This window comes from Mesoplodon mirus, assembly GCF_964341445.2.
Source record: "Mesoplodon mirus genome assembly, chromosome: 3".
Taxonomy (NCBI): Eukaryota; Metazoa; Chordata; class Mammalia; order Artiodactyla; family Ziphiidae; genus Mesoplodon; species Mesoplodon mirus.
In genome coordinates, this window is record NC_138978.1 from 95,127,485 (window position 1) to 95,152,678 (window position 25,194).

At 37.3% G+C, this 25,194-nt stretch overlaps 1 protein-coding gene across 4 annotated transcripts in view; it reads right to left on the reverse strand.

The window, feature by feature from the left end:
* The window catches only part of SASS6 (SAS-6 centriolar assembly protein), a 60,810-nt gene that overhangs the window by 22,467 nt on the left and 13,149 nt on the right, over positions 1–25,194 (reverse strand). For all 4 annotated transcript variants that reach the window (XM_082614314.1, XM_082614313.1, XM_082614315.1 and 1 more), the window contains exons 7-12: positions 24,194–24,313; positions 11,706–11,897; positions 8,490–8,684; positions 8,269–8,358; positions 8,011–8,190; positions 7,538–7,619 (exon numbers count right to left, since the gene is read on the reverse strand). In XM_082614314.1, coding sequence (XP_082470440.1) covers positions 7,538–7,619; positions 8,011–8,190; positions 8,269–8,358; positions 8,490–8,684; positions 11,706–11,897; positions 24,194–24,313 — 859 coding nt within the window. The remainder of the gene's footprint in view (positions 1–7,537; positions 7,620–8,010; positions 8,191–8,268; positions 8,359–8,489; positions 8,685–11,705; positions 11,898–24,193; positions 24,314–25,194) is intronic.

Genomic DNA, 25,194 nt, shown 5'->3' on the forward strand with positions numbered 1-25,194 from the left:
TCTGCTAGTCAAGGATCTCTTTAAAGGCTTTCATTTCCACAATGATACCTTCTAGTTTACTTAAAATTCAAACTCTTATTTCATATAATCAATATCAGAAACTGAGAAGATGTTAAAGGCTTGATCTCATAGTTTTGTTTCAAACAGTTCATACTATTACCAGTAAGTAAACACAGCAATTATAACAAGTAGTAGTAAAGAATTTAAATAGTAAATTATAGTTAATATTTTCAACACTTAACTTTGGGTTATTGACACATGTAATAGGGTTTTTTTTTTCTGCTTTATAACAACTTTAATCAGTTACACATATACATATACATATCCCCTCCCTTTTGCATCTCCCTCCCACCATCCCTATCCCACCCCTCCAGGCGGTCACAAAGCACCGAGCTGATCTCCCTGTGCTATGCGGCTGCTACCCACTAGCTATCTACCTTACGTTTGGTAGTGTATATATGTCCATGCCGCTCTTTCGCTTTGTCACAGCTTACCCTTCCCCCTCCCCATATCCTCAAGTCCATTCTCTAGTAGGTCTGTGTCTTTATTCCTGTCTTACCCCTATGTTCTTCATGACATGTTTTATTCTTAAATTACATATATATGTGTCAGCATACAGTATTTGTCTTTCTCTTTCTGACTTACTTCACTCTGTATGACAGACTCTAGGTCCATCCACCTCATTACAAATAGCTCAATTTCGTTTCTTTTTATGGCTGAGTAATATTCCATTGTATATATGTGCCACATCTTCTTTATCCATTCATCCGATGATGGACACTTAGGTTGTTTCCATCTCTGGGCTACTGTAAATAGGGCTGCTATGAACATTTTGGTACATGACTCTTTTTGAATTCTGGTTTTCTCAGGGTATATGCCCAATAGTGGGATTGCTGGGTCATATGGTAGTTCTATTTGTAGTTTTTTAAGGAACCTCCATACCGTTCTCCATAGTGGCTGTACCAATTCACATTCCCACCAGCAGTGCAAGAGTGTTCCCTTTTTTCCACACCCTCTCCAGCATTTATTGTTTCTAGATTTTTTGATGATGGCCATTCTGACTGGTGTGAGATGATATCTCATTGTAGTTTTGATTTGAATTTCTCTAATGAGTAAAGATGTTGAGCAGCCTTTCATGTGTTTGTTGGCAGTCTGTATATCTTCTGTGGAGAAATGTCTATTTAGGTCTTCTGCCCATTTTTGGATTGGGTTGTTTGTTTTCTTGCTATTGAGCTGCATGAGCTGTTTATATATTTTGGAGATTAATCCTTTGTCAGTTGCTTCATTTGCAAATATTTTCTCCCATTCCGAGGGTTGTCTTTTGGTCTTGTTTATGGTTTCCTTTGCTGTGCAAAAGCTTTTAAGCTTCATTAGGTCCCATGTGTTTATTTTTGTCTTTATTTCCATTTCTCTAGGAGGTGGGTCAAAAAGGATCTGGCTGTGATTTATGTCATAGAGTGTTCTGCCTATGTATTCCTCTAAGAGTTTGATAGTGTCTGGCCTTACATTTAGGTCTTTAATCCATTTTGAGCTTATTTTTGTGTATGGTGTTAGGGAGTGATCTAATCTCATACTTTTACATGTCCCTGTCCAGTTTTCCCAGCACCACTTATTGAAGAGACTGTCCTTGCTCCACTGTACATTCCTGCCTCCTTTATCAAAGATAAGGTGACCATATATGTGAGGGTTTATCTCTGGGCTTTCTATGCTGTTCCATTGATCTATCTTTCTGTTTTTGTGCCAGTACCATACTGTCTTGATTACTATAGCTTTGTAGTATAGTCTGAAGTCAGGGAGCCTGATTCCTCCAGCTCAGTTTTTGTTTCTAGAGATTGCTTTGGCTATTCGGGGTCTTTTGTGTTTCCATACAAATTGTGAAATTTTTTGTTCTAGTTCTGTGAAAAATGCCAGTGGTAGTTTGATAGGGATTGCATTGAATCTGTAGATTGCTTTGGGTAGTAGAGTCATTTTCACAATGTTGATTCTTCCAATCCAAGAACATGGTACATCTCTCCATCTATTTGTATCATCTTTAATTTCTTTCATCAGTGTCTTATAATTTTCTGCATACAGATCTTTTGTCTCCTTAGGTAGGTTTATTCCTAGATATTTTATTCTTTTTGTTGCAATGGTAAATGGGAGTGTTTTCTTGATTTCACTTTCAGATTTTTCATCATTAGTATATAGGAATGCCAGAGATTTCTGTGCATTAATTTTGTATCCTGCTACTTTACCAAATTCATTGATTAGCTCTAGTAGTTTTCTGGTAGCATCTTTAGGATTCTCTATGTATAGTATCGTGTCATCTGCAAACAGTGACAGCTTTACTTCTTCTTTTCCAATTTGGATTCCTTTTATTTCCTTTTCTTCTCTGATTGCTGTGGCTAAAACTTCCAAAACTAGGTTGAATAAGAGTGGTGACAGTGGGCAACCTTGTCTTCTTCCTGATCTTAGTGGAAATGGTTTCAGTTTGTCACCATTGAGAATGATGCTGGCTGTGGGTTTGTCATATATGGCCTTTATTATGTTGAGGAAAGTTCCCTCTATGCCTACTTTCTGCAGGGTTTTTATCATAAATGGGTGTTGAATTTTGTCGAAAGCTTTCTCTGCATCTATTGAGATGATCATATGGGTTTTCTCCTTCAATTTGTTAATATGGTGTATCACATTGATTGATTTGCGTATATTGAAGAATCCTTGCATTCCTGGAATAAACCCCACTTGATCATGGTGTATGATCCTTTTTTTTTTTTTTTTTTTTTTTTTTTTTTTTTTTTTTTTTTCTTTTTGCGGTATGCGGGCCTCTCACTGTCGTGGCCTCTCCCGTTGCGGAGCACAGGCTCCGGATGCGCAGGCCCAGCGGCCATGGCTCACGGGCCCAGCCGCTCCGCGGCATATGGGATCCTCCCAGACCGGGGCACGAACCCGTATCCCCTGCATCGGCAGGTGGACTCTCAACCACTGCGCCACCAGGGAGGCCCCGTATGATCCTTTTAATGTGCTGTTGGATTCTGTTTGCTAGTATTTTGTTGAGTATTTTTGCATCTATGTTCATTAGTGATATTGGCCTGTAGTTTTCTTTCTTTGTGACATCCTTGCCTGTTTTTGGTATCAAGGTGATGGTGGCCTCGTAGAATGAGTTTGGGAGTGTTCCTTCCTCTGATATTGTTTGGAAGAGTTTGAGAAGGATGGGTGTTAGCTCTTCTCTAAATGTTTGATAGAATTCGCCTTTGAAGCCATCTGGTCCTGAGCTTTTGTTTGTTGGAAGATTTTTAATCACAGTTTCAATTTCAGTGCTTGTGATTGGTGTATTCATATTTTCTATTTCTTCCTGATTCAGTCTTGGCAGGTTGTGCATTTCTAAGAATTTGTCCATTTCTTCCAGGTTGTCCATTTTATTGGTATAGAGTTGCTTGTAGTAATCTCTCATGATCTTTTGTATTTCTGCAGTGTCAGTTGTTACTTATCCTTTTTCATTTCTAATTCTATTGATTTGAGTCTTCTCCGTTTTTTTCTTGAGTGTCTGGCTAATTTTGTTTATCTTCTCAAAGAACCAGCTTTTAGTTTTATTGATCTTTGCTATCGTTTCCTTCATTTCTTTTTCATTTATTTCTGATCTGATCTTTATGATTTCTTTCCTTCTGCTAGCTTTGGGGGTTTTTTGTTCTTCTTTCTCTAATTGCTTTAGGTGCAGGGTCAGGTTGTTTGCTCGAGATGTTTCCTGTTTCTTAAGGTGGGATTGTATTGCTATAAACTTCCCCCTTAGAACTGCTTTTGCTGTGTCCCACAGGTTTTGGGTCGTCGTGTCTCCACTGTCATTTGTTTCTAGGTATTTTTTAATTTCCTCTTTGATTTCTTCAGTGATCACTTCGTTATTGAGTAGTGTATTGTTTAGCCTCCATGAGTTTGTATTTTTTACAAATCTCTTCCTGTAATTGATGTCTAGTCTCATAGCACTGTGGTCGGAAAAGATACTTGATACAATTTCAATTTTCTTAAATTTACCAAGGCTTGATTTGTGACCCAAGATATGATCTATCCTGGAGAATGTTCCATGAGCACTTGAGAAAAATGTGTATTCTGTTGTTTTTGGATGGAATGTCCTATAAATATCAATTAAGTCCATCTTCTTTAATGTATCATTGAAAGCTTGTGTTTCCTTATTTATTTTCATTTTGGATGATCTGTCCATTGGTGACAGTGGGTGTTAAAGTCCCCTACTATGATTGTGTTACTGTCGATTTCTCCTTTTATGGCTGTTAGTATTTGCCTTATGTATTGAGGTGCTCCTATGTTGGGTGCATAAATATTTACAATTGTTATATCTTCTTCTTGGATCGATCCCTTGATCATTATGTAGTGTCTTTCTTTGTCTCTTCTAGTAGTCTTTATTTTATTTTATTTTATTTATTTATTTTTTTTTTTCTTTTTGCGGTATGCGGGCCTCTCACTGTTGTGGCCTCCCCCGTTGCGGAGCACAGGCTCCGGATGCGCAGGCCCAGCGGCCATGGCTCACGGGCCCAGCCGCTCCGCGGCATATGGGATCCTCCCAGACCGGGGCACGAACCCGTATCCCCTGCATCGGCAGGCGGACTCTCAACCACTGCGCCACCAGGGAGGCTCAGTAGTCTTTATTTTAAAGTCTATTTTGTCTGATATGAGAATTACTACTTCAGCTTTCTTTTGGTTTCCATTTGCATGGAATATCTTTTTCCATCCCCTTACTTTCAGTCTGTATGTGTCTCTAGGTCTGAAGTGGGTCTCTTGTAGACAGCACGGGTCTTGTTTTTGTATCCATTCAACCAATCTGTGTCTTTTGGTGGGAGCATTTAGTCCATTTACATTTAAGGTAATTATTGATATGTATGTTCCTATTCCCATTTTCTTAATTGTTTTGGGTTCATTATTGAAGGTCTTTTCCTTCTGCTGTGTTTCTTGCCTAGAGAAGTTCCTTTAGCATTTGTTGTAAAGCTGGTTTGGTGGTGCTGAACTCTCTCAGCTTTTGCTTGTTTGTAAACGTTTTAATTTCTCCATGAAATCTGAATGAGATCCTTGCTGGGTAGAGTAATCTTGGTTGCAGGTTTTTCTCCTTCATCACTTTAATTATGTCCTGCCACTCCCTTCTGGCTTGTAGAGTTTCTGCTGAGAGATCAGCTGTTATCCTGATGGGGATTCCCTTGTGTGCTATTTGTTGTTTTTCCCTTGCTGCTTTTAATATGATTTGTGTTTAATTTTTGACAGTTTGATTAATATGTGTCTTGGCGTATTTCTCCTTGGATTTATTCTGTATGGGACTCTGTGACTCCTGGACTTGAATAACTATTTCCTTTCCCATATTAGGGAAGTTTTCAAGTATAATCTCTTCAAATATTTTCTCAGTCCCTTTTTCTCTTCTTCTTCTGGAACCCCTATAATTCGAATGTTGGTGTGTTTAATGTTGTCCCAGAGGTCTCTGAGACTCTCCTCTGTTCTTTTCATTCTTTTTTCTTTATTTTGCTCTGCATCAGTTATTTCCACTATTTTATCTTCCACCTCACGTATCTGTTCTTCTGCCTCAGTTATTCTGCTATTGATCCCATCTAGAGTATTTTTCATTTCATGTATTGTGTTTTTAATCGATGCTTGATTCATCTTTACTTCTTCTAGGTCCTTGTTAACTGTTTCTTGCATTTTGTCTATTCTATTTCCAAGATTTTGGATCTTGGAAATAGAATCTTGGATCATCTTTACTATCATTATTCTGAATTCTTTTTCAGGTAGACTGCCTATTACCTCTTCATTTGTTAGGTTTGGTGGGTTTTTATCTTGCTCCTTCTCCTGCTGTGTGTTTTTCTGTCTTCACATTTTGCTTATCTTACTGTGTTTGGGGTCTCCTTTTTGCAGGCTGCAGGTTCGTAGTTCCCGTTGTTTTTGGTGTCTGCCCCCAGTGGCTAAGGTTGGTTTAGTGGGTTGTGTAGGCTTCCTGGTGGAGGGGACTAGTGCCTGTGTTCTGGTGGATGAGGCTGGATCTTGTCTTTCTGGTGGGCAGGTCCACGTCTGGTGGTGTGTTTTGGGGTGTCTGCGGACTTTTTATGATTTTAGGCAGCCTCTCTGCTAATGGGTGGCGTTGTGTTCCTGTCTTGCTAGTTGTTTGGCATAGGGTGTCCAGCACTGTAGCTTGCTGGTCGTTGAGTGAAGCTGGGTGCTGGTGTTGAGATGGAGATCTCTGGAAGATTTTCGCCGTTTGATATTATGTGGAGCTGGGAGGTCTCTTGTGGACCAGTGTCCTGAAGTTGGCTCTCCCACCTCAGAGGCACAGCACTGACTCCTGGCTCCTCAATTTGGGATGATGTGTTGTCTATTCATGTATTCCACAGATGCAGGGTACATCAAGTTGATTGTGGAGCTTTAATCTGCTGCTTCTGAGGCTGCTGGGAGAGATTTCCCTTTCTCTTCTTTGTTCTCACAGCTCCTGGGTCTCAGCTTTGGATTTGGCCCCGCCTCTGCGTGTAGGTCACTGGAGGGCATCTGTTCTTCGCTCAGACAGGACAGGGTTAAAGGAGCAGCCGCTTCGGGGACTCTGGCTCACTCAGGCCGGGGGGGAGGGATGGGCACGGAGTGCGGGGCGAGCCTGCAGCGGCAGAGGCTGGCGTGACGTTGCACCAGCCCGAGGCGCGCTGTGCATTCTCCCAGGGAAGCCTTCCCTGGATCCCCGGACCCCGGCAATGAGGGGCTGCACAGGCTCCCGGAAGGGCGGTGTGGACAGTGACCTGCGCTCGCAAAGAGGCCTCTTGGCGGCGGCAGCAGCAGCCCCAGTGTCCCACGCCCGTCTCTGGGCTCCGCGCTTTCAGCCGCGGCTCACGCCCGTCTGTGGAGCTCCTTTAAGCAGTGCTCTTAATCCCCTCTCCTCGCGCACCAGGAAACCAAGAGGGAAGAAAAAGTCTCCTGCCTCTTCAGCTGCTGCAGAGTTTTCCTGGACTCCCTCCCGGCTAGCTGTGGCGCATTAGCCCCCTTCAGGCTGAGTTCTCGCCGCCAGCCCCAGTCCTCTCCCTGCACTCTGACCGAAGCCCGAGCCTCAGCTTCCAGTGCTGCCCGCCCCAGCAGGCAAGCAGACAAGCCTCTCGGGCTGGTGAGTGCCGGTTGACACTGATCCTCTGTGCGGGAATCTCTCCGCTTTGCCCTACCCAGGTACGTGGGGAGTTTCTTGCCTTTTGGGAGGTCTGAGGTCTTCTGCCAGCGTTCAGTAGGTGTTCTGTAGGAGTTGTTCCACGTGTAGCTGTATGTCTGGTGTATCTGTGGGGAGGAAGGTGATCTCCGCGTCTTACTCTTCCGCCATCTTCCCCGGAAGTCTAGGGTTTTTTTTTTAATAATGATGGTAACTGTTTTACTGGACAGTTGATATAATTTACTATAGCAAAGACATTAAGATGGTACATTTAAAGCAGATTATTTGTATATAGCAATACCTTGATTTACCTAGACTTATGAATTCAAATAAAAATTTCAGGTTAAGAATAAAGCTACAAACCTCATTTACATAAAAAGGTAAAATACTTACACTTCTCATTATTTTTCAAAAGCTGTTTGCTTTCTTCAAGTTTTTGAACTGTAGCTTCTAATTGTTCTTGTAATTTGCATACCTGAAATATGTTAATCCTTATAGTAAGCATAATAAAGACTAAAATAAAGACTGATGAAATGTATTACTATTCATTAAATAATTAACAACTATTAATTACTATTAAATGAGGAATTAGCTCAGCAGTGAAAAATATATACATATAATTACATATATACACACATATACATACACATATATACGTATGAACACTCAAGGTATCTGAGTCATGATAACTAACTTTTCAAACTGAAATAGGTTATTAAGTTCTGTTGATTATGGTCATGTTCTTTAGGGGAAAAAAAGCCAAAACTATTCTCTGATATAACAAAGTAGAAGTTTTAAAAATACATGAGGAAATTCTTTATGCTTTGCAAATAGTCACACACAAAAAAATATAAAATATTAACTACCTCTTGCTCTTTAATTCGGAGAGACTGTCCAACCTCTTGTAATTCTTTTTGTTCCTTTTGTAATTTTTCTTCCTTCTCAGCCAAGAGTTTCTCTTGCTGAATAGTTACTGTATTCTTCAGTTTCAATTTACCCATTAAGGTCTTCAGATCCCCTTGCAACTTTTTGATAATTTCATTTGCCTGTAAAAGAGCTTCATATGTACATCTCTACATAATCCAATGAAACATCAATATTCTATTAAGTTTTTAAAAACAAACCTTAAGAAGTTCAGCTGATAATGATTTTATTGTAGCTTCAAGTTTTCCTAGTTGTACCTGATTTTTCTCACCATTTTCTTCTAAAGCCACCTGACACGTATTTTTAAAAACACGAATAATTAGGAAGTCTGTGTTTATTTAGGAAAAGCATCATTTATAAATGTGATCATTTATAGATCATTTATAAACCATCAATTTGTTTAGAAAATTTTAAAATAGACCTTTTGTTCCTGGATTGTATCAAATGCTTCTTTTGTTCTTAAAACAAGCTGATCCTTATCCTTGATTTCCTGTTCTAAAACAGCCACTTTTGTTTGTAGATGATTAATATACTTTTCTTTTTCATGGCACTCAGCATCAAGTGTAGAATTCTCCCTTCGCAAAGAGAGGACTTCTTGCTTAGCCCGCTGGAGCTCCTAGAGGAGGAAAAAAAAAAAGTTGCATTATGAAAAAGGAAAGTTGGGGGCCTCCCTGGTGGCGCAGTGGTTGAGAGTCCGCCTGCCGATGCAGGGGATACGGGTTCGTGCCCCGGTCTGGGAGGATCCCATATGCCGCGGAGCAGCTGGGCCCGTGAGCCATGGCCGCTGGGCCTGCGCATCCGGAGCCTGTGCTCCGCAACGGGAGAGGCCACAACAGTGAGAGGCCCGCATACCGCAAAAAGAAAAAAAAAAAAAAAAAAGGAAAGTTGGCTGGTCCGGTAATTTATAATTAAGATATCTAAAATAGAAAAAAATGTCTTTAATAACTTTAAAGTTCTAGTACCGGTATTCTTTTAAAGAAATGAAGGTCTCTCTAAAGGCACATATAACTTGTAGATCTGAAATATAATTGTAAAATACACTAGTAATTAATGAAATGACAACAAGGGAAAATAAAACAATCCTTATTTATGAATAAATTACTAGAACTTTTGAAAACCAGTAACAAGAATTTTCTGATGTCTTGAAATTTACAGTTTTAAAAAAATCACTTCGGTAGTAAATGCTCATTATAACAGAATTGCAAAATACATAAAATATATAAATGAAAAGAAAGCCCTATCATTCTACCACCAAAGCAGTGACTCTCAATCTAGTTTGTATATTGAAATCACCTGGAAAGCTTTAAAAACTACTGATGCCTGGTACCATGCCCAAGAGATTCTGATTTCATTAGTGTGAGATATGGCCTGAGCTCTTCAACTGTTTCCAAGGGTAGCCAAGGAATCATGATATTGTTAACTGACAATAATTGTTAATTAAAAAGATTATCATACTAAGTGAAGTCAGAAAGAGAAAGAAATACTATATGATATCACTTATATGTGGAATCCAAAATATGATACAAATGAACATATTTACAAAACAGAAGCAGACTCATAGACATAGAAAACAAACTTACAGTTACCAAAGGGGAAGCCGGGGGACAGGCTGGCTATAAATTAGGAGTTTAGGATTAGCAGACACAAACTACTACGTATAAAATAGATAAATAACAAGGTCCTAACGTATATCACAGGGAACTATATTCAATAACCTATAATAAACCATAATGGAAAATATGAAAAATAATATTAAAAATAATTTTTAAAAAATCTATACTAGATCACACCTCAATCAGCTAATATCAGTCCAAATGTTGCCAGTATACTATACTAAAGCCCAGTATGTAGTATTCCTAATTAGTTTTCGATTTTAACAAAAACTTTACAAAATAATTTTATAGTATTATACCATAGTGGTTTTAGAAGCACAGACTCTGCTATCAGGCAGACTTAGAATACAAATCCTGGCTCTTCTGTGTGACCCTGGGAATTACTTAACCTCCTTAAATTTCAGGTCCCTTATTTGTAGAATAGAAACAACACCTCATAAATTATTTAATTTCATCTTCACAAAAACCCTTATATAAACTACTTAGCATATTGCCTGGCACATAGTAAATACCTGATAAATGGCAGTAATTATTAATTTTAGGGTACTAATCTCTAAAAGGTATAATTTAACATAATTAGGTAACAATATTCAGAAGTGTAAAAAAGAAAATTCCCAGGACTCATAATTTGCAAGTCTTATGCAAACCTTGAAAGAAATATTTTGATTACATTATATGAAAATCAACATAACAAAGCACACTGTTTATACACTGGCCAGTGTCAGTGCTAAAACAGAAGAAACCACATAGCATTATAATGAAGTATTCACTCTCCAATGTACTATGCAGGCTGAAATGTTTTACTAACTGGTGTGAAAGGTGAAGGGGGTAGTGAGAAGGACTGAAGACATATAATTGTTAGGGCAGAATGCTGTGAGGATCTGAACATAAAATCAGTCAGGCTTTAGGGCTTCCCTGGTGGCGCAGTGGTTGAGAGTCCGCCTGCTGATGCAGGGGACATGGGTTGGTGCCCCGGTCCGGGAAGATCCCACATGCCGCAGAGCGGCTGGGCCTGTGAGCCATGGCCACTGAGCCTGTGCATCCAGAGCCTGTGCTCCGCAATGGGAGAGGCCACAACAGTGAGAGGCCCGCGTACCGCCAAAAAAAAAAAAAAATCAGTCAGGCTTTAGAGTTTCTAAGCATAACAGACTGGTGAAATGGAGATGGATGTCTTGTGAGCTAGAATAACACTGGAGATCTTTACAGTCAAACATGACAGACTTAACAAAATCTACATATGTTTTCTAATAACTCATATGACAATAATGTATAATAATGCTAGGAAGGAGTCTATCATCACTGCCAAAGTATCAACAAAAGTACCACTATAGCAAAATATTTTAAATGTCTCTGTTGCCTAAAAGAACAAGGTAGTACTAGAGACAGGTAAATAAAGGATTTCAATCCTCACTTTTCTACTTATGGCCATGCCAACTTGGGCAAGTTACTTAAGCTTGCTGTGCCTTAGTTTCATCATCTGTAAGATGGGGATAATAACAGTACCTTCTTTAAAATAATTGTTATAAGAATTAAATGAGTTTATATGCAAAGCACATAAAACAGTGTTCAGTAAGCATTAGCTATTATCATTTCTATTATTATTATTAGCATTATTATTTCTAGACACTAAACTTCATATAGTTGTTTAATATGTTGAGTAGACTGAAAGAAAGAACCAGCCCTGCCAACACTGAGCACCCTGAGCCACAGACACTGTGCTGATGTTGAAAGTACACTGAAAGATCTGAGGGCTGTGCCAAAGAGCTGCTACTCAAGGCCCCAACTAAAAATATCCAAGTTTACCTTAGCGCTGTTCTCAAATAGTCCATTTTATTAGATTTTGGATTCTCAATTTTTTTCGTACTGTCTGAACTGACTACCCTACAACTACAAGAGATCCTTGCAGAGCATCCAGAACACCACCCATACAAGTAATAAAGTAAACAAATTAAAATCAAGTCACCTAATTAAACTGTGCTTTTAAATTGTGGGGGGAGGGGGAGACCAACCCCAATGTTCCATACCTCTTCAACACCAGACAGCTTTGTTTTAAGTTCTCTGATGGTAGAGTCTCCTTTATATTTCCTTTCAGTGAGGTCTTTATTAGCAGATTCTAACTCAGACAATCTGTTTTGTAGCTGCTGGATGTTTCGTTGATGGAGGATTTCTAAATCTTTTTTCTGTTGTTCATGCTGCTGTTGGTATCGAACCTGTGCCTATTATATAATAAAATACAGTACCAAAATTCAAAGGAAAAAAAATACAAACATGAGATTTGAAGAAAAAAAAATCTTAATTATTCTTCTTTATAAGATTTCCTTGCTTTTAAGAGATTCTATTTTCAATTATAGATTTAATGAAAAAGAAAAGTCAACAAAGTCAAATTTACCACTATGATCTTGTTCATAATTTCTTCTTCTCTTAAGCCCACATGTTTAGACATAATGGTCTTCAAATAAAGGGAAGAATGATACAGGATTAAGTTAAAAAAGAAAAAAGCAAATTACAAAATAGTATATATAGTGTGAACCTGTTTCTGAGAAAACAAACGAGCAGGTACATAAGGAACTTTCAGTATTTGCTTTAAACCACATTATACTGTTTCAGTTTTTTACAACTAGTATATATGTCTTCTAATGAAAGAAACATCTAAACTTGTAAAATTGACAAGGTATTGCTCAGTCTTACATTTAGTTGTTACATTTCACCAACAATAAAATTTGAACATAGTTGTAACTCTGAAATCTCTGGTACCTCTTTGAATCATACCACTAATCTATCTTAATAATTTCTGTTGTTGGACTTGGAGGGCATTATGCTAAGTGAAATAAGTCAGAGAAAGAAAAATACTGTATGAAATAACTTGTATGTGGAATCTAAAAACTACAACAGACTAGTGAATAAAACAAAAAAGGAGCAGACTCACAGATATAGAGAACAAACTAGTGGTTATCAGTGAGGAGAGGGAAGGGGGAAGGGCTATATAGGGTTAGAGAATTAAAAAAGGGTTATTATGGGATTATATAAAATTATGTATGTGAAACTTTAAAAACTGTAAAGCACTACAGAATTTAAAGTCCTTCATTCAATAACAAATTTTAAAAATGTTAAATAATTTCTGTTGATGAACACTATCAAATCCTAAATACATTTTAAAAATAAAGAGTATTTTTCTCATTATGAAAGTTATACATTCTCTTAAAGGCATAAAGAAAGAAATCACAAATAACCGATAATCTCATCCAAGGAGTCATTCTAAATATTTAGGAATATTCCTTTTGAGTCATTTATATGCTCATACTGACACCACACATACACACATAACACACATAGTTAAATTTAACAAAATGAGACCAACCTGTTTACACAATTTAATCATGCTTTTTAATCCTTTAGCATTTGCACCTCCTCACATCATTAAAAAAACTCTTTGTAAATACTTTTAATAGCCGCACAATATTCTATCCCATGGCTATACCATAATGTAATTAACCCCTGCTCTACTATGGATACTGAGTTTCCAATTTTTCACAATTACAAATAAAACTATGGTTAATATTTTTGTATATAAGCATACATCCAAATTCAGATTATTTCCTTGTGATCAATTATAGGTCAAAAATATGTAAACAAATATAAAGTTTGATGCTAGTTCCAAAACTGCATTCCAGAAAAGTTGTACCCATTCAAAAATTCCTACCACAAAACAAGGAGAGTGTCTCTCTCATAAAATACTTTGGGAATTTCACATAACTATTTTAAGAATTCCTCATTTTTGGAAAACTGAAATAAAGAGAAGAAGGAAGAAAAAGAGATAAAACAGAAAAAAAGAGTCCATATAGGGCCTCCCTGGTGGCGCAGTGGTTGAGAGTCCGCCTACCGATGCAGGGGATACGGGTTCGTGCCCCGGTCCGGGAGGATCCCATATGCTGCGGAGCAGCTGGGCCCGTGAGCCATGGCCGCTGAGCCTGCGCATCCGGAGCCTGTGCTCCGCAACGGGAGAGGCCACAACAGTGAGAGGCCCGCAAAAAAAAAAAAAAAAAAAAAAAAAAGAGTCCATATAAAACTGAAAATGCAACCTTGGAAGAAAACACTCAAGGAGCAATCAAGAAAAAAAAACAACAATGAGCAAACTGGTACAGATGCTAACTGTAACTGTTTAAGAGGGTAATCAAACACACTGAAGGCAACAGAGACCAAAGATTATAAAGAACTGGCTTTATCCCAGTGATAATCAGGATTTTGGAGCTTTTGTTTTAAAAAGTGTAATGGATAGGATTACAAGATTTACATTTTCTACTTTATTTCAGGTGATTCTGATGCACACTAAAGTCTTAAAGCCACTGCCCTATAGACTATCTATCAGCAGGAAGAGAAGAGTGGCTTGCTTGGTTTTAAAGTCTCTAAGGACTGATTCACAATCCTATTAGAAAATGCAGTAAGGAATGCAAACAAATCCTTCAGTCATTTTGGTGTTATAAACAAATACACTTATTATGAGACTTTTAGAATCTAACTTGTTTGAAAATAGAGACAAAAAAAACCTTTAGTAAACAATAGAAATTAATGAAATTAGGGTGGGTGGGGAGACAGTGTAGAACTAACTAACAAAAGAAAAAACTGGTTCTTTAAAAATACTACAAAAAAACAGACAAACAATCAAGTCTCATTAAAAAAAAGACATTAAGAACGTAAGAGAAATGGTATGAAGACTTTAAAAATCTTAAAACAACATATAAGATATTTTACTAATACATTTAAACACAAAGATGAAATACATGGCTTTTTAAGGAAATATAACTAACTAACTCAAGAAAAAAATAGAAAATCCAAAAGGACCAATAATCATGAAGGAAATCAGAAAAGAACCTAAAGAAAAATGCCTTAAAAAGGCATCAGACCCATGCACACAGCCCGCCTGAGCTGAGGTGCTAGCGGTAGCCATTCCGCACCAGGCACTCCGGTCAGAAGAGCCGGGTGCAAGGCCTCTGCACGTGGCCCCCTGTGAGCAAGTGAAACCCGACTAAGCACAAAGGGAAGAAGAAAGTAGTCTTAGAGCTGTGACTATTTTCAAGGCTACTGTTTTTCTCTGTGGAACACTGCCTTTTGGGCAAAACAAGGAAGAAACAGGGGATTCTAATGTGCAGCGGAGAAGGAGAACCACTGCAGGCCAGCTTCTACCGTCAAGGTACTCCAGCCGTGCGGCTGACAGGGTCTTGATGCTCCAGCCGGGTGCCAGGCCTGAGCCTCTGAAGTGGGAGAGCCGAGTTCAGGACACTGGACCACCAGAGACCTCCTGGCCCCATGTAAGATCAATCAGCAAGAGCTCTCCCAGAGATCTCCATCTCAACACTAAGACCCAGCTCCACTCAAGGACCAGCAAGCTCCAGTGCTGGACACGCCATGCCAAACAACTAGCAAGACAGGAACACAACCTCACCCATTAGCAGAGAGGCTGCCTAAAATCATACTAAGTTCACAGACACCCCAAAACAAACCACCACATGCAGTTCTGCCCACCAGAAAGACAAGATCCAGCCTCATCCACCAGAACACAGGCACCAGTCCCCTCCACCAGGAAGCCAACACAAGCCACTGAACCAACCTTACCCTCTGGGGGCAGACACCAAAAACAACAGGAACTATGAACCTGCAGCCTGCAAAAAGTAGACCCCAAACACAGTAAGTTAAGTAAAATGAGAAGACAGAGAAATATGCAGCAGATGAAGGAGCAAGGCAAAAACCCACCACAACAAACAAATGAAGAGGAAAGAGGCAGTCTATCTGAAAAAGGATTCAGAGTAATGATAGTAAAGATGATCCAAAATCTAAAATGATAGTAAAGAGGATCCAAAATCTTGGAAATAGAGTGGAGAAAATACAAGAAACATTTAACAAAGACCTAGAAGAACTAAAGAGCAAGCAAACAATGACGAACAACACAATAAATGAAATTAAAAATTCTCTAGAAAGAATCATAGCACAGTAACTGAGGCAGCAGAACAGATAAGTGACTTGGAAGATAAAATAGTGGAAATAACTACCACAGAGCAGAATAAAGAAAAAAGAATGAAAAGAACTGAGGACGGACTCACAGACTTCCGATATCAAAACCAGACAAAGAGGTCACAAAAAAAGAACACTACAGGCCAATATCACTGACGAACACAGATGCAAAAATCCTCAACAAAATAGTAGCAAACAAAAGCCAGCAGCACATTAAAAGGATCATACACCATGATCAAGTGGGGTTTACCCCAGGTTTATCCCAGCAGCACATTAAAAGGATCATACATCATGATCAAGTGGGGTTTATCCCAAGAATCCCCACTTGATCATACACCATGATGAAGTGGGGATTTATCCCTTCATTATATGCAAATCAATCAATGTGATATACCATATTAGCAAATGAAGGATAAAACCATATGATAATCTCAGTAGATGCAGAAAAAGCTTTCAACAAAATTCAACAACTGTTTACGGTAAAAACTCTCCAGAAAGTAGGCATAGAGGGAACTTACCTCAACATAATAAAGGCCATATATGACAAACCCACAGCCAACATCGTTCTCAATGGTGAAAAACCGAAACCATTTCCACTAAGATCAGGAACAAGAGAAGGCTACCCACTCTCACCGCTATTATTCAACATAGTTTTGGAAGTTTTAGCCACAGCAATCAGAGAAGAAAAAGAAATAAAAGGAATCCAAATCATAAAAGAAGTAAAACTGTCACTGTTTACAAATGACATGACACTATACACAGAAAACCCTAAAGACGGTACCAGAAAACTGCCAGAACTAATCAATAAATTTGGTAAAGTAGCAGCATACAAAATTAATGCACAGAAATCTCTTGCATTCCTGTACACTAATGATGAAACATCTGAAAGAGAAATCAAGGAAACACTCCAATTTACCATTGCAACAAAAAAGAATAAAGTACCTAGGAATAAACCTACCTAAGGAGACAAAAGACCTGTATGCAGAAAACTATAAGACAGTGATGAAAGAAATTAAAGATGATACAAACAGATGGAAAGATACACCATGTTCTTGGATTGGAAGAATTAACATTGTGAAATTGACTATACTACCCAAAGCAATCTACAGATTCAATGCAATCTCTATCAAACTGCCACCGGCATTTTTCACAGACCTAGAACAAAGAATTTCACAATTTGTATGGAAACACAAAAGACTCCAAATAGCCAAAGCAATCTTGAGAACGAAAAATGGAGCTGGCGGAATCAGGCTCCCAGACTTCAGACTATACTACAAAGCTACAGTAATCAAGACAGTATGGTACTGGCACAAAAGCAGAAATATAGATCAATGGAACAAGATAGAAAGCCCAGAGATAAACCCATGCACATATGGTCACCTTATCTTTGATAAAGGAGACAAGAATATACAATGGAGAAAAGACAGCCTCTTCAGTAAGTGGTACTGGGAAAACTGGACAGCTGTACCTAAAAGAATGAAATTACAACACTCCCTAACACCATACACAAAAATAAACTCAAAATGGATTAAAGACCTAAATGTAAGACCAGACGCTATAAAACTCTTAGAGGAAAACACAGGCAGAACACTCTATGACATAAATCACAGCAAGATCCTTTTTGACCCACCTCCTACAGAAATGGAAATAAAAACAAAAATAAACAAATGGGACCTAATGAAAGTTAAAACCTTTTGCACAGCAAAGGAAACCATAAACAAGATGAAAATACAACCCTTAGAATGAGAGAAAATATTTGCAAACACAGCAACTGACAAAGGATTAATCTCCCAAATATACAAGCAGTTCACGCAGCTCAATATCAAAAAAACAAACAACCCAATCCAAAAATGGGCAGAAGACCTAAATAGACATTTCTCCAAAGAAGATATACAGGTTGCCAACAAACACATGAAAGGATACTCAACATCACTAATCATTAGAGAAATGCAAATCAAAACTACAATGAGGTATCACCTCACACCGGTCAGAATGGCCATCATCAAAAAATCTACAAACAATAAATGCTGGAGAGGGTGTGGAGAAAAGGGAACCCTCTTACACTGTTGGTGGGAATGTAAATTGACAGTCACTATGGAGAAAAGTATGGAGGTTCCTTGAAAAACTAAAACTAGAACTACCATATGACCCAGCGTTCCCACTACTGGGCATATACTCTGAGAAAACCATAATTCAAAAAGAGTCATGCACCAAAATGTTCATTGCAGCACTACTTACAATAGCCAGGACATGGTAGCAACCTAAGTGTCCATCAACAGATGAATGGATACAGAAGTTGTGGTACATATATACAATGGAATATTACTCAGCCATAAAAAGAAATGAAATTGAGTTATTTGTAGTGAGGTGGATGGACCCAGGGTCTGTCATACAGAGTGAAGTAAGTCAGAAAGAGAAAAACAAATACAGTATGCTAACACATATATATGGAATCTAAAAAATAAAACAAAACAAAAAAGGTTCTGGAGAACCTAGGGGCAGGACAGGAATAAAGATGCAGACTTGGGCTTCCCTGGTGGCGCAGTGGTTGAGGGTCCACCTGCCAATGCAGGGGACATGGGTTCATGCCCCGGTCCGGGAAGATCCCACATGCCACGGAGCGGCTAGGTCCATGAGCTATGGCCGCTGAGCCTGTGCGTCCGGAGCCTGTGCTCTGCAGCGGGAGAGGCCACAGCAATGAGAGGCCCGCGTACCGCAAAAAAAAAAAAAAAAAAGAGGCCAAGGACAAGACCCTTCTAAACTCCCACTGCAATAGTAAACAGTTTATACAATGGCATTAATAAATGTGTTGATCCTATTTACTATCAATTAAAAACTCTTACAACAGAAAAGAAAAATATATGGTGAAATAGATGATAGAGTACCACAACCAGGCCCATGTACTGCAAAAAAAAAAAAAAAAAAAGATGCAGACTTAGAGAATGGACTTGAGGACACAGGGAGGGGGAAGGGTAAGCTGAGACGAAGTGAGAGAGTGGCACTGACATATATACACTACCAAGTGTAAAACAGATAGCTAGTGGGAAGCACCCACATAGCACAGGGAGATCAGCTCGTGCTTTGTGACCACCTAGAGGGGTGGGATAGGGAGGGTGGGAGGGAGACGCAAGAGGGAGGGGATATGGGGATATATGTATACGTATAGCTAATTCACTGTTATACAGCAGCAACTAATACAACAATGCAAAGCAATTATGCTCCAATAAAGATGTTAAAAAAGAAAAATTGTCAAAAAAAAAAGGACATCAAACCCAAATGATAAAAGGATAATTCTATCAGGCCTTCAAAGCACAGATAATTCTTCATTATTTGAGTGTTCCAAAGCATAGAGAAAACCAGAAAAAGTTTTCATACCTTTCCTGACACTAGCATAATTCTAATACCATAGTCCAAAATCCATAATTTTAATTAGCAGACTAAGACAGAGTACGGGATAATAGTAATATCAGACCAATCTCATGTGTGAATATATATACAAATGTCCTAAATTAAATATTAGCAAACTGATTCAACAGGATATTAAAAATCTTTGACTAAATATTATCCTCTGAATTCAAAAATGGTTCCACTTTTAGAAATCTATTATTATCATTATTTTACTATTAAAGTGAGAAAAATGATTATTTGGTTAAATCCCCAGTCACTTCATCTGAAGCCAGACAGAAGAAAACTTTCGCAAAAGCAGAGCAAACATCATACCTACTAGAGAGATATTTTAGCTATTTACCAAAAAAGATTAACTTACCAAAATTAATACACAGAAATCTCTTGCATTTCTATACACTGACAATGAAAGATCAGAAATAGAAATTAAGGAATCAATCCCATTTACCATCTCATCAAAGAATAAAATACCTAGTAATAAATCTACCTAAGGAGGAAAAAGACCTGTACTCTGAAAACTATAAGATGCTGATGAAAGAATTGAAGATGACACAAACAGATGGAAAGATATACCATGTTCTTGGATTGGAAGAATCAATATTGTCAAAATGACTATACTACCCAAGGCAATCTACAGATTCAATACAATACCAATCAAATTACCAATGGCATTTTTCATAGAACTAGTACAAAAAATTTTACAAATTGTATGGAAATACAAAAGACCCCAAATAGCCAAAGCAATCCTGAGAAAGAAAAATGGAGCTTGAAGAATCCAGCTCCCTGACTTCAGACTACACTATGAAGCTACAGTCATCAAAACACTATGGTACTGGCACAGAAACAGAAATACAGATCAATGGAACAGGACAGAAAGCCCAGAAATAAACCCACACACCTATGGTCAATTAATCTACGACAAAGGAGGTAAGAATATACAATGGAGAAAAAAAACACAGACTCTTCAATAAGTGGTGCTGGGAAAACTGGACAGCTACATGTAAAACAATGAAATTAGAACATTCTCTAACACCACACAAAAATAAACTCAAAATGGATTAAAGACCTAAATGTAAGACCGGATACTATAAAACTCTTAGAGGAAAACATAGGCAGAACACTCTATGACATAAATCACAGCAAGATCTTTTTGGATCCACGTCCTATAGTAATGAAAATAAAAACAAAAATAAACAAATGGGACCTAATGAAACTTAAAAGCTTTTGCACAGCAAAGGAAACCACAAACAAAATGAAAAGACAATGCACAGAATGGGAGAAAATAATTGCAAATGAAGCGACCAATAAGGGATTAATCTCCAAAATACACAAACAGCTCATACACTTCAATATCAAAAAACAAACAACCCAGTCAAAAAATGGGCAGAGGACCTAAGTAGACATTTCTCCAAAGAAGACATACAGATGGTCAAAAAGCATATGAAAAGATGCTCAACATCACTAATTATTAGAGAAATGCAAATCAAAACTACAGTGAGATATCTATCACCTCATACCAGTAACAAAAAGTCTAAAAATGGTAAATGCTGGAGAGGGTGTGGAGAAAAGGGAACCCTCCTACACTGTTGGTGGTAATGTAAACTGGTACAACCACTATAGAGAGTAGTATGGAAGTTCCTTAAAAAACTAAAAATAGAGCTACCATATGACCCAGCAATCCCACTCCTGGGCATATATCTGGAGAAAACCATAATTTGAAAAGATACATGTACCCCAGTATTCACTGGAGCACTATTTACAGTAGCCAAGACATGGAAGCAACCTAAATGTCCAGTGATAGAGGAATGGATAAAGAAGATGTGGTACTTATACATAAAGGAAACTTAGCCATAAAAAAGAATGAAATAATGCCATTTGCAGCAACATGGATGGACCAAAAGATTATCATACTAAGTGAAGAGAGTCAGACAGACAAAGACAAATACCACATGATATTACTTATATGTGGAATCTAAAAAAAAATGATACAAATGAACTTATTTACAAAACGGAAACAGACTCACAGACTTTGAAAACAAACTTATGGTTACCAAAGGGGAAAGGAGGCGGGTAGAGATAGATTAGGAATTTGGGATTAACATACACACTACTATATATAAAACAGATAATCAACAAGGACCTACTGTATAGCACACGGCACTCTACTTAATAATTCTGTAATAACTTATATGGGAAAAGATTCCGAAAAAGAATGGATATACACATACATATATATAATTGAAATCACCTTGCTATACACCTGAAACTAACACAATGCTGTAAATCAACTGTACTTCAATATAAAATAAAAATTAAATTAAAAAAACTGAAACAAGATAAGGATTCCACTATTATTTATCATTTCTCTGCATAAGAAAAAAAAGATATAAATCTTGGAAGAGATAAATTACCATTTTTTATAGTTTACATATCTACCAGAAAAACCTAAGAGAATCTCCAAAACTATTAGAATTAATATGTAAATTAAAATGCAAATTTGTAAATATAACCTAGAATTAATGGGTATGACATTAATACACATTAGCAACAAACACTTAGAAATTATCACAGTAGTGGGGTGTGATAGATGGTCCCATTTATAGAGCAAAAATCTGTAAAATCTCTAGGCAAAAACATTTAATAAGAACTGTAAAAGAAAAAAAGAAAGAGAAAAGGAGGTAAATGAGGAATAAACTATAAACCTGTTTTAAACAAATAAGACCTGAATAAATGAAGAGATATTTCTCTACACTGGACAAGAAAATTCCAAGGATATCAGTTCTACCCAATAGTCCAGAAACAAGACCAAATAAATAAAGGAATTTAGTATATATTAAAGGTTGCATTTTAAATCACTGGAAAATATGGTATTGGAACAACTCACTGACTAAATGCCAAAAAAATCCATCTCATACTCCAGAAAAATATACTCCAAACAGATTAAAAAGTTAAATTCAACAAGCAAATTATAGAAGTATTAGAAGAGAATACCAGAGAATATCTTTCATAACCTTGGGGTGGCAAAGGCTTTCCAAATATAAAATGAACCCTTATACCATAAAGACACAGATTGAAAGACTGGATGACAATCAGATAAAAAGAACTATAGGGACTTCCCTGGTGGTCCAGTGGTTAAGACTCTACGCTTTCAATGCAGGCAGCGCGGGTTTGATCCCTGGTCAGGGAACTAAGATTCTACATGCTGCACGGCGCAGCTCAAAAAAGAAATAAATAAACAAAATATTTAAAATAAGTAAAATAGTTTAAACTTAAGAATATTAAAAAAAGAACTATATATGGCAAGAAATAGTAATAAATGCAAATGACAGGCTAAAATACAATGTTTATAATATACATAGTAGGTAAAGGTATAATATCCTTACTTTACACCAGAAATGAAAAGGCAAGCCATGGACAGAAAATATTCACAGTGCATGTATCTGACAAAGGACTCATGTCCAGAACATATAAAGAACTCCTACAAATCATTAAGAAAAACACAGATTGCACAATTAACAAATGGGCTGAAGACTCAAATGGGCACTTCACAAGAAAATATCCAAGCAATCCATATACAAATGAAAAAGCGTTCATTATGAGGTACTACCATACACCCACTGAATGGCAGTGTGATCTGATATATCCACTTCGGAAAACTGTTTGACAGTTTCTACTAAAGCTAAACATATGCCTACACTAGAACCTAGCCATTCTAATCCTAAATATATACCCAAGGAAAATGAGTACATGTGTTCACAAGAAGACACGTACAAGAAAGTTCATAACAGTTTAATAATAGCAAAATGTCAGAAACAATTCAAATGTCTCCCAACAGGAAAATAAATAAGTTACTGCATGTTCATATAATAGAATCCTACACAACAACAAAAAGAAACACAAGAATATAACTGAATCTCAGAGATATTATGCTGAGTGACGGAAGCCACACACAAATAAGTACATACTGTATGTGTCCATTTATCTAAAGTTCAAGAACAGGCAAAACCTGTTTTGACGTGATGGGCTTCCTGTGGGAGTATGAAATGGATTGAGAAGGCACACAAGGAAACCTAAAGGGGTAGTACAATTTTCTGAATCTTAATTTGGGTGAAAGTACACATAAACTGTTATCAAGCAGTACCCTTAAAAGCAAACATTTAGTAAGGTGCAAAAAGCAAAAATAGAATTTTATATTAAAGAATAATTTAACATTAATTAAAGAAATTAATATGATATAAAAGGTATAAAATACTGTAAATCCACACTACAAAGCAGTAGAAAATGAGTCACACAGGGAAAGCAAAAGATATTAAAAGAAATAATCCACAGAAGAAATTAAAATGGCCAAAAGTCATATTAAAAGATACTTACCTTCACTAAAAATTTAACAAATATAAATTAAAGTTAATACTATAATACCTATCAGGTAGCAGATATTAAGAAGGTTAATAGTATCAGGAATATGGGGAAGTAAGTATGATCATACACTATCTTTGGGATTCCATTTGGTACAACATTTTTGGGTGGCAAATTTGCAATATACGTTAATATTTTATATGGGTATATTGCAATCTCACTTCTAGGAATAAAAACGTTCACTGCAGTATTATTTGCAATAACCAAGATTTGAAGCATTTAAATGTCCATCAGTTAGTAAGTACTTAAACAATTTATGTTATGTCCAAGTAATGAATACTACTCAGCCACTTCTGAACTGATAAAAAAAAAAACACAGTATCTACGATATCAAGTTAGGTGAAAAAAACATCACAATCAATATATCCAGGAGGACCTCGTTAGCTTAGAACAAAACCAAAACTCAGAGAGCTGTGTACATATCTCCCAATTTACATATTTCTAAATTTATAAATATAAACAATTACTTATAAATTGTATATTATTTACATATATAAAGTCTGGAAAAACAAATATCAAAATGTTTATAAATTATCTCTGGGTAGTAAGATTTTTAAGGAGAGACTTTTAATTTTTATATACTTCCACACTGTTTGAAAACTGTAAAGCATGTATTACTTTTATAATTAACAAAATGACTAACGGCAATAAAAAAATATTTTCCAGTTTTTTTTAATATTCATACCTGCAAAGCTTTTTCCTTCTCATTCGTAAGTTCTTGAGAATGCTTATTTGACAATGTTGCTGTGTGTGATGCCCATTCATTCCGTAACTTATCTAATTCTTGGATTTTTTCTGATAATGTCTGTAGTAGAGTTCAATATGAAATATTAAAATTCTTGAATGTTATTAGATTGGAACATGAAAATATTTGCAAAGTATATTAAAGGAGATGGAATCACAGCTTTTTAAGACATACTCAAAGCCTTTTCTTACACAGATTTTTTGGTATTTAAAGAAATCAAGATTAGAATAAAAGCAATTTTAGGGGCTTCCCTGGTGGCGCAGTGGTTGAGAATCCGCCTGCCAATGCAGGGTACACGGGTTTGTGCCCCGGTCCGGGAGGATCCCACATGCCGCGGAGCGGCTGGGCCCATGAGCCATGGCCTCTGAGCCTGCGCGTCCGGAGCCTGTGCTCCACAACGGGAGAGGCCACAACAGTGAGAGGCCCACGTACCGCAAATAAATAAATAAATAAAAATAAAATAAAAGCAATTTTAGAGTTAAAATGGTCCACAGTTTAACAATCACTAACCTTTTAGTTAAATCTGGCTCTTCGCCTCTCAATCCTCTCCTCTGGCATTAAGAAAAAAAGAAACCCAGGGTAGACCAAGTCATAAGTAGTACAGATGACCTTAAACAACACAGGTTTGAAATGCACAGGTACGCTTATACTCAGATTTTTTTTCAAGAAATACGTACTACAATACTACACAATCCACGGTTAGTTGAATCTGATGATGTGGAACCACAGATACGGAGGGCTGACTATAAACTTATGCAAGAATTTTCAACTGTGCAGGGGGCTGGTGTCCCTAACCTGCGTGTTGTTCAAGGGTCAACTGTAGTTTACTTATACACCTAAAATCTAGTAACACAGGTTCCCAAGATGGTCCATGTGGTGCAGGACAATTTTCTACCTGAAGCCATGCAGCTTATCAGATATTTTGGTCCTCAATTTCAAGG